Source organism: Anopheles merus, chromosome 2L (genome assembly GCF_017562075.2).
Source record: "Anopheles merus strain MAF chromosome 2L, AmerM5.1, whole genome shotgun sequence".
In the NCBI taxonomy this organism is placed as follows: Eukaryota; Metazoa; Arthropoda; class Insecta; order Diptera; family Culicidae; genus Anopheles; species Anopheles merus.
The window spans coordinates 39091349-39106379 of NC_054083.1; the positions used below are offsets into that span (position 1 = coordinate 39091349).

General features: G+C 42.9%; 1 protein-coding gene across 9 annotated transcripts in view; it reads left to right on the top strand.

Moving 5' to 3' along the window:
• The window catches only part of LOC121591699 (PDZ and LIM domain protein 3), a 32365-nt gene that overhangs the window by 13286 nt on the left and 4048 nt on the right, over window positions 1–15031 (top strand). For 6 of the 9 annotated variants that reach the window (XM_041912513.1, XM_041912507.1, XM_041912510.1 and 3 more), the window contains 6 exons: window positions 2177–2502; window positions 2573–2759; window positions 12620–12769; window positions 13522–13578; window positions 14202–14302; window positions 14834–14884. In XM_041912513.1, the coding sequence (XP_041768447.1) occupies window positions 2177–2502; window positions 2573–2759; window positions 12620–12769; window positions 13522–13578; window positions 14202–14302; window positions 14834–14884 (872 nt within the window). The remainder of the gene's footprint in view (window positions 1–2176; window positions 2503–2572; window positions 2760–12619; window positions 12770–13521; window positions 13579–14201; window positions 14303–14833; window positions 14885–15031) is intronic. The other 3 variants (XM_041912516.1, XM_041912515.1, XM_041912517.1) reach the window with 3 other exon arrangements.

Here is a 15031-nt window from a genome sequence, read left to right on the forward strand (position 1 = left end):
ATGGGGCGGGACACACATTCATTAGCATTACAGCGTGTGGAGTCAGTCAGCGACGCTCGCAAACATATTTACAAAAGTGAGCGGGTAGGTTCGCCCTGCCTGCCCGTAACGTCCCGGGTTTGGTATGAAAAGGGGACGAACAAACCAATCCCCGATGAATGCCAGGATGAAATGTCCGTATTTAGAGAGGGGGTTGGGTTTGAAGAACTCAACAGAAACCAAACCGTCTCGTATCGGGCTGGGTTGCGTTTTTGCCGACGCATAGGCAAAACTTTTATTCCTATACAGGACGACATTCTTTGGCAGAAAAGGAAAAATCTTTGTCGATGTCTTTCAGTTTTATCTCAATTTTGCACCCAAAGTCTCGGGCAGAAGATGTTATCTAGTATTGGTTTACTACCAGACCCGAGCCAGAGTTCATAAAAAGCTTGTTTTTATACCTAAGCTGACGAAGGTAAATCCCCATCGGATCGGAAAACGGTGTATAGAAAACGGCGCTGATGGATGTGTAAGATGTTCCGTGTCGTTGTAAAGTAAAACGGTAATGAAAGACGATTTCTAGATGGATAGAATGTAAAGACTATTTGCATCACAAGCAAATGGAAGGATTATCAACACAAGGTTTAATTAAAAGTGACGGCACTCAGCTTCACAAAATGGGAAAGGTGTAACAGTAAATGATTAGACGTAATGCTTTCTTTGATTAGATGGGATTTTATCCTTTTATCAACACAACAATGACACAAAAGGGCGCATACAATGAGGACAGAATGAGTATATTTTGCTTTCTTTTGGGATTGAAACTATAAGACTATAAAGATTACTGGAAATGAAAAGTTTTATACATTGAAATATTTTGTATCGTTTTATGCTATGCATAAACAATGGAAAGTAATCAAATATTATTTGAGTCACATTCAAAAGTTTTATATCATATTGCATTAATTTATTTTAAATACTTTGATTTAAACCATTCGAAATTACAACCCAAATAAATCATTTCATTCCATTAACTTTACACTAAAAATTAAAACCAATAAAATCCGTGTCTAATTTGTTAATATTCAATAGTTACACATTCTCTTCTATACGATTTATCATATTAAAATATGAAATTCATTGCCTAAACTATTCTGTTTATTTTAATTATTTTCAGTTCCATGTAGTCCTCACTCATCAATGCTGGCTTAATTAATAATCATTTCAATTATAAATCAAGACTTGTTGCTTTATAGATTTTGGATGTGCTATTTCTGTTCATAACCTATCTATTTCTTAAGTCTTCGTCATTTTCGAGGATAATAGCGAGGTTAATTGATAATCTTTGTCTTATCAACGTTATTTTATCACTATTTGTTTTCCTTTCTTAACACAACACTCAGATAACAATCGGATTTCTTATTGTTTTAACCATATTACTTGGAAACCTTTCACACCATAATGTTGCTTCTGCTATATTTTACGGTTATTGTAACTCTATGTTTGCTGTCTTATGAGTGATATTTGAGACCAAATTTGATAAATTTGTCTTATAAACTTATTATAAAAGATTCCTGGGCAAATATAAATCCAAAACAGTAAAACAATCACCAAACGACCCCGCAGTCTAACGAGTGGAAATAAAACTTTTTGGGCAAAATTAGCAATAAACTCAAAATTACGTCAAACACTCCGAACATCGTTTAATTACCAACAAGGGTGAAATCTGGCAAACTAATTTCAAGCAATAGAATGTCCATTTACCACCCAGAAAACAACCGGAACATTTTCTCACGATTATCTACCCAAAACTATGCTTTCATTCGTCGCAAACTAGCTTGACCACTCGCAGCGTTACGGCAAGGGCCCACAAAACGGGACGATTCGGGATCGGAAGTGTTTCATAAAATCCTGTTATCGTATCCAGTTTGTCCAGCCGTCCGCAACCACCCCGTCCCAATGGGTCATTCTCAAATTAAAATAATCTTATCGGGGCCTAACATTTGCCACTGAACAATCGAAGATTTGGGGAAGTGTCAGCAAATGGTAATGTCCGGTTTTCGTGGGAAAAAGGGCAACATCTTCGAGCAAAGTCGTCCTCAGGAGACGCGTGTGTTCTAAGAGGGGACAACAAGGCTGAAATCTAACCCTCTATCTGTCTTTTCTTTCATACCCTTGCCCATCCGCGCACCACCAGGTACAGGACCACAGCCCTGCCCAGCCGGAGCTGCTCCGCGGTGATGTGATTACCAAAATCGACCAGTACGACGCGCGCGACCTTATGCACATCGATGCGCAGAACCTGTTCCGTAACGCCGGCAACCAGATCAAGGTGACGGTGCGCCGCGACGACAAGGTGGCCCTGCACCAGAGTGCCCATCCGATCAATGGCAATCCGGTCGCACCGCTGTCGCCGGCCAACTTTGCCCAGCCCTACCAGCCGTACGCTGAGCCGGGACAGCCGGCCAAGCCGCAGCTACATCAGAATTTCCCACCACCGGATCCCACACAGCTGTTGCCGAGGTAAGGGAGTCAATTCGCTAAGGAAAGCTGACGAGGATCCGAATATTAAATTGTCCTCTCTTCTCGGTAGCACGGCAACCTCGCTGCCACATGGACCGCAGTCGTATGCGGCCGCCCTGGAGCGCCCGGTCGAAACGCTGCCGCACACCGTCTTTCCCGGCGTGGACGGCACCGGAGCTTACCATCTGCCGAAGCAGCCCTATCCACCGCCGGCCCCGACCAGCCTGAACGATGCCAACGAAGCGATCACTAATCAGGTAAGAGTCACTGTCACGCTCACCGGGAGGTATCGTTTTAAGTGCTTTCTCATTTTAAAAAAAAATGGACACAGAAAAACATGTTCCATGCTTCGTTCGCTTGCTGATGGACCACACCAAACGGTACTGTCGCTGTGGTACAAAACCGAATTCAACGGAAATTACTTCATATTGGTTTGGAGCTAGTAATAACATTTGCATTCATTAAGTAATAGCTGTGTATAAAATTAAGCATTATTCAATTTGAATGGCTACTTAGTACTTTTAGTATTCTTTTAGTATACGTTTACTACAATATATTGTACTAAAAGAAAACAATAACAAATCACTCTTGTTAATTACATTATTTCAACGCTAAACGTACTAAATGCATTAGTGTATTTGTATGTTCTTAAAACGTTTGGACATAGTCTAAGTTGTACTAATATTAAATTCCTCGTATTAAGTAGCACTTTAGTCGAGCTGTGCTTATTTTCCCTAAATACTATTTGATCTCTAAGTAATTCATGATAACAAAATCACGTAATATTGATTAAATTGTTGTCATAAGAAATAATATAAAAATCGTAAGATTAATAGCTTCTAAGACAGCTTCTCCTTTATGTTCTAAGACAGCTTTCTCACAATGTGAATATCAACATGTAAAATACTAGCACAGACCATCCAATAATCAATTATCCATTAATTTATACTACCTAAGTGTATATTAATAAGGTATAAGCAAATATTCTAGTACTACGTAATATTTTAGTACATAAATAATATTTTAAGAACAAAATATGATGCATTGCTCTTATCTTACACCTCGAGGGTCACTATCGATCGATCGTACGACGAAAACTTCCCTTGGCATGTAACAAAGCTATTCCAGAAACAAGACCATCGACAAATGCCTGCTTACACACACACAGAACAACGAAACAAACTCACCCTTAGTATTATGGCGTTGCTGAAATGGCGCTGGAGGGGTACATGGAGTGGGTCTCGCGAATCTTTTGGAAAATTTTAAATTACTTTTCCACGCTTCACGGCTCCCTCTTACTCGGAACTCCTCGTTTCCCTCGGAAAAGACAAAACTTTGCCACTCGCAACGCCGTTTCGCATGGACGGCGTTGCCTGAAGTTTGAGTGCGCCCATCTTAATATAAACCCACGCCCCCCCCCCCCCCCCCCCCCCACCTCCCATCCCTTCGTGACTTCATCATTTGCGCCCGGTTGTTTAGGGCTTTCGCGCCCGTTTCGCGCCCAGAAGAAGTGGTCTTTCCCCTCCATCTCCCTCTTTCTCTTTCCCGTGTACTCTTCCCGAAACCTGCCAAAACCGTACCGAACGGCTTCACTGCACAAGACAGGCAAGCGTCACCTAGCAACATCTTCCCGGAGCATGCTGCGGTAGCGAAACAGGTTGTTTCAGGCCCAGAGATTCCAGCTTTCCACCGCCGTTGGCTGCCTGGAGAGGATGCTTTCATGAATAAATTAAATTTTCTCCCGCCCGTGGCACGTACCACCACTAGCTTTGCTTCAGCGCGTCGCACAGGGCCAGGAACTACTGCTTGACGTATTTCGCTCCCCGCGTACGTACGTGTAGGGAAGAACATCTATACAACACTTGCTGCTCGCGTCTTGCCGGGGTTGATAAAAGTGACAATCTGAAGATGAGTGCTCGGCAACGAACCCTCCCCGGCTCGGGATGGGATGGGTTTACACCCCTTTCTGTCACGCATCATCTCAAGCAGAGCGACATCGCGAGATAGAACCCTAACCCATCTTTGCAGCTTCTTTTCCGAGTGGGTTTAAAAGGGTTGATCCGGGGTAAAATTGGAGACAAGGGGCAAGGAGATGTATGTGCCAACACACACAAACACACACACATATGGTTATGGCTCGTGCCACAACCGTAGAGTGTGCGCGCGTGCGTGTATGTAGCAACGGATTGTGTCAACCTGTGACATATTTACAGTCCCCTCGCGTTCTTTCGCGTCATCTTGTCGGCAAACAGACAATGCTGAGGAAGAAGAACCCTTCACAGCATCCCTGTTCCCTTTACCCATCAGCCTGATGTTTTCCTTCGCTAATAAGCGCAGGGAGTTGATGGAAAATGGCGCTCACGTAGATGCACGTAGTTTTTAAGACGCTGTGGTTGTGGGCAAAGAAAACTCCACCCAGCAGCGAACTACTTCTTATCGCACCAGCACTCCATTTAACAATGCAACTTCTTTAACAACCTGGCATTATGCAGCGTCTGCCAATGGAGTTAGCTAGTTTGGAGAGGAATTTTTCGTACTCGTTCAACTATTCGTATCGCGTGTAGCTGCAGGGGCGGGACCGGATCTCCCCAAGATCGCCTCATGCTAATAAATTTTGCCTCCCGCTCCAAACCCGCTGTGCAAACTTTCCGCGCTTGGGTATGCTCTTAAGCTCCGGCTCGCTGTATTTCATTAACCGGTGGATCACAGCCTGTTCTGGGAGCAGCGAGTCATATGCCGAATCGTTCCGAACCTGCTCAGTAGCAAAACTAATTATTTTCACATACATTATTGCTATTGGAGTGAGCGTCAAATAAACGCCAAGTGCTGCTTAGCGATTTTCCGCCGGCACTAATCCTTATACCAAAGCAAAACACTTTACCGCACTACGCACAAAACCCCACGCAAAATGTTGCGGGATGATGCCGGCCATTACGGGAAGGAGGAGACGGACCTTCTGGAGAATTTCGTACCAAATTTACTTGCGGCAATGTTGGAAAAGTTAAAATTTATTAAATTTATCGCGTGTATTTTCGGCAAACGAGACGGATGCCAGCGGGCAATTGCTAACTATGCATTAAGGGCAAAGTAGATGGCTTCCACGACAACAGTCCGTGGGGCAGAATGTTACTCGTCGGTAATAAGAAGGGAAATTGGATTTACATAAAAGTTTTTGGTATGCATTCTATTAAATGGTTTTAACAATAGTATTAATCCTCCAAAGTCTCTAAATTATCCTAAAAAAGTTTGTCATATTGCATGTAAAATAAGCACTAAACTGGGACCCTTTTATTGGTCTGTTTGATGTCTAAAATATAAACCATCTTTGAATGATGTTTAATGTTCAATTAGACCTGCTTGGAGTGTAACGGGATATCATGCCCGCATGCCAGTGTAAAGTTCGTTCATAGTTATTGTACCCGACGGGCTAATAAATTCCCTCTTCTTCTACGTATGCTGGATTACAATAGCTCTTCTTAGATACATTATACCACCACATCTCACATCCTATTCCAGGCCTTAAGCTCTCTGATCTCTACTTTTTGATCTTAGAAGTTTTAGTAATGAGGCTTAGCACAGTATTAACAGCGTTAATATACATTAGTTGGTACTGGTTTATGTGCCTCTTTTCAATGCAAACCATTCATACTGCCTATTAGGAAAGAAGTTCAGCAAATCGTAAAGGATATAACACCTTTCCAATATCTAATATTGTAATATTTTGGCCTTTCTACTTGATTGGAGTAGAGTTTTAGCTACATATTATACCATCTTTGTAATTGATATTAGCAATAGACAGTAAAAAACGTTAAACAAAACATACTTTAACTACTACTTTGTCTTGGTAACAAAACGATAAAATACAATTAATAATGATCCTTATTATATTCAGACAAGCAAGTAAAAATTTGTGTTTAGATTTTCTATACATCTCTGTACCATTCATAAACCGGCTACCCTTTATTATAAATAAGCAATTTCAAAATAAATTTTCAATGCATTTCTTTTCATAACCATTTACCGATTCGGTGTGTATGTATTTTCCCACCAATGCATAAGATCCTATTCGCGTTATTCCACTTACAAGCTGTGGAAAACTTGTTCATGTCCGCACTCGTCCCATGGTCAAGCAGAGATTATGGATTGCATACTTCCAGGCGTTTAACAGATTTGCAGGGGTGCTCGTATCGGTCGTATCCATGCAAACGCATATTTTTACTCTGCGCTACCCTTGTAATGTAACGTAGACTGACGCGTGGCTATTCATGAATTCGTAGTATACCGCACACGAAAATAAATTTCGTGTAGCACGTAGTTTATAATTCTGCGAAAAACCCGAAAACAAAGTTACGCAAAGCCATCCAAAATGATACGTCATTACCAAAACCACGTCGTTGATAAGAATCAAAAGCATAAATTTGCTACAAAACTCGTCAACAAATGTGTTGTTTGTGTCGCGTAAAGACACGAAAACAAACATAAACAGCAAGAAAAAAAACCCTCAAACAAACACAAAACTTAATCAAATGTATATGCTCATACGAAGGGTCATCACCATCTATTTGTGTATGACCTTGAGCCAGCGATCCGTCACACCCAAGGCCAGCCCGCAAACCAACCACGAGTTCGATGTGAAAATGATAGTGAAACTATCGTGCGGACATCCTCGGGCCACAAACAAACCGTGCCCATGCTTACCGAGACCCAAAGGAAAACCTTGGCAGCTTTTCCTATCGAACCTCAACAGTGGCACAAGTCCAAGGCACATGCAGAGAGAGAGCGATGAGGGGGGAAGTATTCGGTCCGAAGGTATGGTCTGCTTCAAGGGCAGCACGTTCAACATGTGGTACAGCCGGATACTGTCCTCCCTCCGCTATCCGGTTTGATAGCCGTCTCCCGTGGCGCTTCGGACGCTCGGGAAAACAACTTCCGAGCAAGTGTGAGTAAAGGAAAACATTGACTCCCTCGCTTCGCCAGCATCATGCTGGTCAGCTCCTGTTCATCACGCTGCCCAGTATCAAGTTCAACTTTCAACACTAACCTTACCCTTTGCCGACACCGAGCGACCAGTGTTTGCCGTTGTCGGGGTCGGAAGGGATGACTGACTGCGAGCTGTGAGCTAGAGAACACACCGCTCCAATCACCTGTGGAGCAGCAGCAGCAGGGAGAGTGTACCCAAACGCTAGACGTATCATCACCAACACTGTCTGTCCCCACCGCTCCTAGTCGCGACACATTCGGCACAATCAACCCATGTCTCCGTTCCTTGCCTCTCGACCGGCTTGGCAAGTGGTCGTCGACGTGCTAAAGGATGATAATTTTAGCCAGCTTCGATGTATGACTTTTCCCGTTGCTCCTTGCACTGTCCACACAAATCGCACCCTGCCATTGAGTTCCCTCCTGTCACGGTCGCTAAAAATATCTTCTCGACCATTCGGAATAAATGAGGTCACGCGAAATGTCCTCGTCCTCGGACACAAAAACGGCTGGCCGTAAGGTGAACGCGTGCTGCCCGTATGAAAATTGTTTTCTGTTTTTCTATTTGTAACGCGGGGCGCGTAACGCCACACACCAACAGGAGCGGTAATTAAATTGAGTTTTCTTTGTTTTGGGATTATTATTTCCCACCCAAGAACGGTGAATGTAATAATTGGGCGGAGGGGAAAAAATGGCGACAACTTGTCAGAGTTTCAACCACACTGGAATCGGAAAAATTCATTCCAGAAAATGAAACATTAATTTTACTCTTTCTCCTTGGCACCGATCCAGATACGGTTGAACGGAGTGGTGAATAAGTAAAGAGTTTTCTGGGTTTTTTTTGCCGTGCACTAGCCAGCTGTTTTTGAGGCGGTCTCGTTGCTTTCATCTTGAGTGTGATTAATAAATGTAGTAATTTAAAGGTTTTATAACTGGCCAAATGGAAGCTGCGGTGAAACGAATTATGCAAATTTGGGATTTGATTAATACTGTTTACAAGAATTTGTGCCCGCAAAAGTCCACACAGTAATTTATGAAATACGTATCACCTCAAGAAAAAATCCTCATTGGAAGGTATAAATACACTATACAGTATATAAATCTCAAATTTAACAATTACTGGACACAATCAAAGCTTACCAAACTGTAAAGAATGTCATATAATTATCGTTTATTCATTTATTATTTCAACTAGCCATGACTGCTGGTACGGAAACTCTCGCGAATATTAAATTATTTATAGCCCCCTTGACTCTATGGAACGACCGAACTAATCCCTTTCAGTTTTTGGAAAGCCTCCAAATGCATTCGATGGCGAATGTGTTTGTTTGTGGTGGAAAACCTTGAGAGGAAAACAAACTCTCAAACTCAAGTTGCCTGGATCAAAACCATTTCTGTGGAATAATTACTTTTACTTTCAAAACATCACATTCCTTTCAAATAATGGAACTAAAAAGCCATTTCTAAACATTTTATCGAAAGATTGTAAACCCTTCCCCAGCATAACAGATCGCCCTTACGCGGGACAGCTCGATCGAATCATCAAGTCATTATGCAATCTGCGTTCTTCCGACAATCCCCAACACGATTACAATGTAAAGGGAAGCCTGTACCTACTGTACCTTATTGCTTTCCGCTTCACCCGGCCGATAGTCAAAATAAACAACACTCCATACAGCAAGCCCCCCAAAACATTGCAGGTTATGTACCGTTCCATATGAACTCAGCCAACCACAAACCGGGGCACGAGCGATCGAGATCAATCGATTAGAAAAACGTCTAACCGCCGTGGAACGATGCTCCGAACCCATCGTCCCCGGAGCACAATACGTAAACAAACCTACGTTGACCGGACCCGTACCCTGTGCGGGGCGAGCCAGTGAGTTGGCGCGCATTTTCCGCGCCTGCGAACACATTAGATGCGTGATGTTTTTCTTTCTGCGTTTCGGATTTTGCGCCTCGCAAGTACGCTTTTCCCTGCCGCTCCCTCGAACCACGGTCCCAGCCACTCTGCTTTCGGTCCAATCCCCTCCAAACGGCTTTTCATGCGGGCCGGAGATCGCCGATCATTCACCGGACGTCACAGCCTAAGACACGTCCCACACACCCACACGGCTGCGCGTCCTGCGATCCTTGAGCCGAAGGGAAAATCCTAGCAGTGGGAAAGAAAACGCAAATGTGCTCTCTCTTTCTCTCCTTCTCACTCTCTCTCTCTCTCTCTCTCTCTCTCTCTCTCTCTCTCTCTCCTGCCCTGTACGATCGATCAGAGTAGGCCAGAAGGTCGAACGTTTTCCATTTGGAATCGACTCGAACTCAAAGACGGTCAGTTGCGCTCGGGAATCGTACCACGGCGGATCAGATCTTGCCCTGCCTTGCTTGCCTTAGTGAACCCGTCATAGCCTAGTGCCTGTTCCAGCTCTACTTTCTGAGCTTAGTTAAGTTAAGTGTTTCGAAGCGAGTAGAGCAGTTTTGCTTTAGTGTGCTTGCTTGCGTGCAGTAAAAAATGGCCGCCGCTTATCAGTACCGTGGTTCGCCCGCGTTCATTCATTTCGCGCATCGAAATGAAAACTACGACGAGGCACAAATCGACTACCAAGTAAGCGGATCGTGTTTTAGTGTAGTTGTGGGCTTGTGGGAATACTCGGTGATTTAATATACTCCAGAAAGGGACCAGTGCTGAGTGACATCTCATTCCAACAAGCGAGAGTGTGATTTTTGGAGAAACAAGCAAACATTAAATGTGACGCGATCGTACGACCTCATTAGCTGAGCTGTGAAAAAAATCTTCCCAATGAACGTGTAGATAAGATCACCCAACTTTAGTGCGATTAGTAGCTTGCTGATTGATTCGGCTGAAGCCCTCAAGGTTAATGCTGACGCACGTCCTTCCGAGACATCCAGCCAGTCGAGAGCGATCGAAAGCTGTGTGTGATCGTAAAATTAGTACTTGTCGGCATGGTTCATTCGAGCGTTACCTCCAACACACTGTGGATAGCATAAGATGTAGATAAAATAAGAATCCAATACATCAGTTTCAACGATCGTTCACGGCCACCGAGCCACTTGTGTAATCTGGTGCCAATTCATCATACCTTCTAGAAAGTTTCTGCCATCGTGAAATTTCTTTCCAAATTATTGCTCTACGTCTGTGTTTGTCTCCTCTGTCCACCTCCAACAACGAAGTTTTGCATTACGAGCAAGCTGACGATAAATCACTGTGGATGTGAGTGACATAAGAAGGCAAAAAAAAACCCTCTGCCCGAACCGAATGCTCCAACGATTTCTACATTTTGTGCGGATGTTTGCATACTGTATACACCATCCTGCCTCCATCTTACTTTGCCTCAAGTTCCCTTTTCCCCTCGGAACGCGGGAGCGTTTCAGTGGTTTCATGTTCTAAAAATATAAGAAAACCCTACCGTTTGCCCTCCAGCATCGAATGCCGCGCATTGTCGATGACCGGTTTGGCCATTTGGCAGACCGTTTCGGTGTGGAAATTGCTAGATTTTTCCCTCCTCTTTATCGCTCGTTACACGGCGATGGTTTGGCTTTCATCGCTCACTGCCCCACCGGCTAGGCTGGTGAGTGCTGGAGTGAAAGGAGAAAACACGACCGTAGGCCATTTTGAGGGCAAAGCGGACTTACGTAGCGAGGGACGAACTTGTTGAAGTATTATATAATCTTCCCTCAAATGTGCATGCCAGGGCAAGTAGATACAAAAGTTTGTGATTTTAGGCATTTCCCAGGAAAGAATTTGACATAAAAATGTAGTGAAGAAATGTAATTTAGTCCAATACAAAATCATCAAAACTCTTCAATAGTTATGTGTTTCCTTACAGCCAATTCTAACAGCAAACGCAGAGAAGATAATGGTTTAGGATCTACTGAATACTTTCAGTTTTTGGCTGATCTTCTGAATTCAGCTGTCATATACATTTTCGGCACTTTCAATGATACGTCATGTAAACGTCATGTGCAAACATATCATAAATTATAACGCTGACTTATGTTGAGACCCTGTGCGTGTTCGTCCCCCGCGCAAAACGGGTCATGGCTGACATTGACATAGATTTTTCGAGAAATCTAAAGTCCTGCCCGAGGTCGAGAAACGTCCCGCCCTGTTGCTAGCGCGGCATGGCATGGACACGCGACATAAAGTACAGAACCACATCGCTAAAAATACATTTCATTCACTTACTTTAAGGGCAAAACCTTCAAACAGCTTAGCACGAAAAAGCCACCCAGCGGGTGTGGGTTTTGTTGGCTTTTGCCACGAGTTTACCACGCTTTTTCCTGTGTGTGCGAGTTTTGTACCCTTTTGAAGGTAATTTGTCTACACACCGCAACTGCTGGGGCTGTTTATTTGTTGGCACCAGCTTGAAGGTGAAACGAAATGGTCAAATTTGTACTTGAAGCCGCTTTTCTTGTCTACACGCAACTTGTTTACTAATGCACAACTTTCCCTTTTGCTCCAACGCTGTTAGTCCCAATGGTTACGAGAATTGCGGGAGAATTTGTTTGGCTTACCAAATTCTTGTGCGAGGGACGTACCAACACGGCAACAATCGGACCTCTACACGAGCGTGACTCGTGGCGACGGGCCATGTGGAAACCATTACACAGCAAATTGACCGTAACCGACCGAGTACGGGAAGAAAAAAAAATGGATTATTTCTTCTTGGCGGTTGAAAGGTGTTTCTCTATGCAAATGTTGTTCAACCGTTAAGGTGTTCAGCTGTGCACGCTTCAGTGGCACAGTGAATTTGGCAGTGGAGATCATTTTTGACCAGGCGTCTCCATGGCAACCAAAGAATGATCAAGGAATAATTATTTCTAACAGAAAAGCTCCTGAATTGTGTATCTTATTTCGATTGAAATTAAACGATGTTTTATTGGGGTAACAATGTAATTTCAAAGAATGCTAACGATCATAAATTAAGCATGGAAAAAGTGTGCTACATATTTTGTGAACCATCTAATTTGAAAGTAAAATTACACACATTCCCAAAACATTCTTCCTTTGCTTTCCTCGAATGAATAACTTTATTTTGTTTTTTGTTGTGTTTGCTAAACTTTGTGTGTGTTTTTTTCTCTCTCTTTCCCTCTCTTTCTCTTTCGATTTTCCCCTATTCAATTCCAGCCGTACCGTACCACGCCACTCGTCCTGCCCGGTGCGAAAGTACCGAAGAAGGATACGCTCCCGACAGAGTCGTACCTCAGACACCACCCGAACCCGGCCATGCGCGCCCCACCAGCACACGACTACACAGACTCACTGATGAAACAGAAGGTACAGCAGTACTGGCGTTAGTCCGGGGGAGACCAGCGGCAGCCCTCGGGATCTCGGCTTCCCGATTTACCACCATTGTTATACAATTACTCACCATTACCCTTGCATATACACAACTATTCTCCCAGTTCACTTTGGCAGGGCATATTTAAACAAGAACAACCAAAAACACGCACAATATATTACCTATAAATGGCTTTATCCCTTCAAAAATTCCCCCCTTTACCCACACACACACAAAAACACACATAGATAGTTGTCGGATTGTCCTTGCTGTTTTGTTTTTGTTTTTCTAGGAACTCCCGAAATAAAATAGCGTTCAGCGAGTGTTTTATGAATATTTTGTCACCACAAAAAAAAACAATCCCTTGCTCTCCCTGTACACACCGTCACGTTTGCAAGATCGCGAACAATCTCTGCGCCTGTCTTACTCTTTATGATATTTCGTTTCTTCTCTCTTTCCGTCATGTCGTTCATTTCGAATTCTTTGTCATCCTTATTCTTTGTTTGCCATAACGCAAATCCCCCGCACCTCCATTACCACCCGGTCGTCTTCTTCGTCTGTCGACCGACCGATTACGCCCCTGTTCGATGCAACAAATAAAACCTTATTCTTTGATTCTTGTTAAATGCGTACCGCGGTGTACTCGATCAACAAATCAAATCCCCCTTCGTATGAAAACAACCGATCATCATCATCATCATCATCGCCATGATCATGCCATCGAACGAACATATGCATACATATGCAGCTCGCTGAAACTGTGATTCATCGAGTGATTGGCGAAGAGCCACCGACCGGTCCGAAGGTGCTTGTCTACTTTTGTTCTCTACTTTCCCCTTTTTCTCGCTTCCATGAGCCTGTAGCGCGTGTGTTTGTGTGTGTTTGAGTGCGTTTGTGAGTGCTGTATTGGATCTCTTTTACTTCTAAATTTTGCCTATACTTTTGCAAAAGCTTTTTTGAAACAGAACTTGCACTATTGATGTTTCAACTTTTGCTACTACATATCTTACGGAACAAGATTGAACTTATGAATTCTTCTCAACAAAAATCAAATTCCTGCTCAAACTGTGTTTTCTTTATCTCTCAAATTGTTTTGATTTACCAAATTTTAAGTGTGTATTTGTTTGTTTTCTTACTTTTCATACTTTCTATTTTTATGTTTTCATTCTTCTGTTGATTTATGTTTTCTTTGTTTATCGTCTCCATCACCGACGCAAATGACGCGTTTGTTTGTGTTTTCATTGGTTTTTGTTCTCCGTTTTTTTATTCATTTTTTGTGTTATGTTTTCTGTTTTATTTGTTTACTCTGTTTTTCTTTCATACGCTTACAAGTTCTTGTCTTTCTGTTTTACCTCTTCTGTTTACACTCTTTCTCTCGAACGATTTATGATGAAATATTTTAATCGATTAAACAAACCATCTTCGCAGGTCGTTCACAAGCAGTTCAACTCGCCGATCGGACTATACTCGGACAACAACATTGAAAACACGATCAGACAGAGTGCTCCACAGCAGACGCAAACCGTCCCGTAAGTAGAGAACGCGTATATCCTGATACGAGGCCGAATATATCCCAGTGAACTCTTTCTGGGTACCCTAATGGTTGTGTGGAAAGTTGATTATATCCCCTAGTACGTGTATAAACCAAAACAAAGGATGTGTATGTTAAAATAAAAATCAATATTTAAACTGGACCGGTAATGTTCATGATCAAGTAGAACAAGGTACAATGCGCCTCCATCCTGCTCTTCATTTGCCAATTCGGTTGATATTTTCAAGCAATATTTTCAATCGTCTTCAAAAAGGTTCGAAACATTTCCTTTCATCTTTTCAATTGCGTACCAATTACGTGTTGCCCAAACCCCGTAGAGTATTTCAACAACTCATCCTATTACTGATCAACTTTCCAGACAGCGTGTTCCATTCCCATCATTCCCAAAACACCCCAACAATCTGTCGAAACTGTCTCCACGTACCGGAGCAAATGTCCTTTGCAAAGTAAATGAACTTATTAATTTTTCTACACAAACACACCACCCGCCCGCGTGCATTTCAACTAGATCGAACGGATACACCAACAATCGCCAACATCGGCCAACGAAAATTGAAGGGTAAATTTCACATTCGGTTTACGGTTGTAGTATAGAGCTGTGGTTTGGATCGTGGCACTGCTATGGAGTTTGTTTCGTTTGTTGTTTTTGCGTTTAGTTTCTCTTTATTTGCCTTTTTAATGTATGCTTCCGTGCAAACGGTGCAAA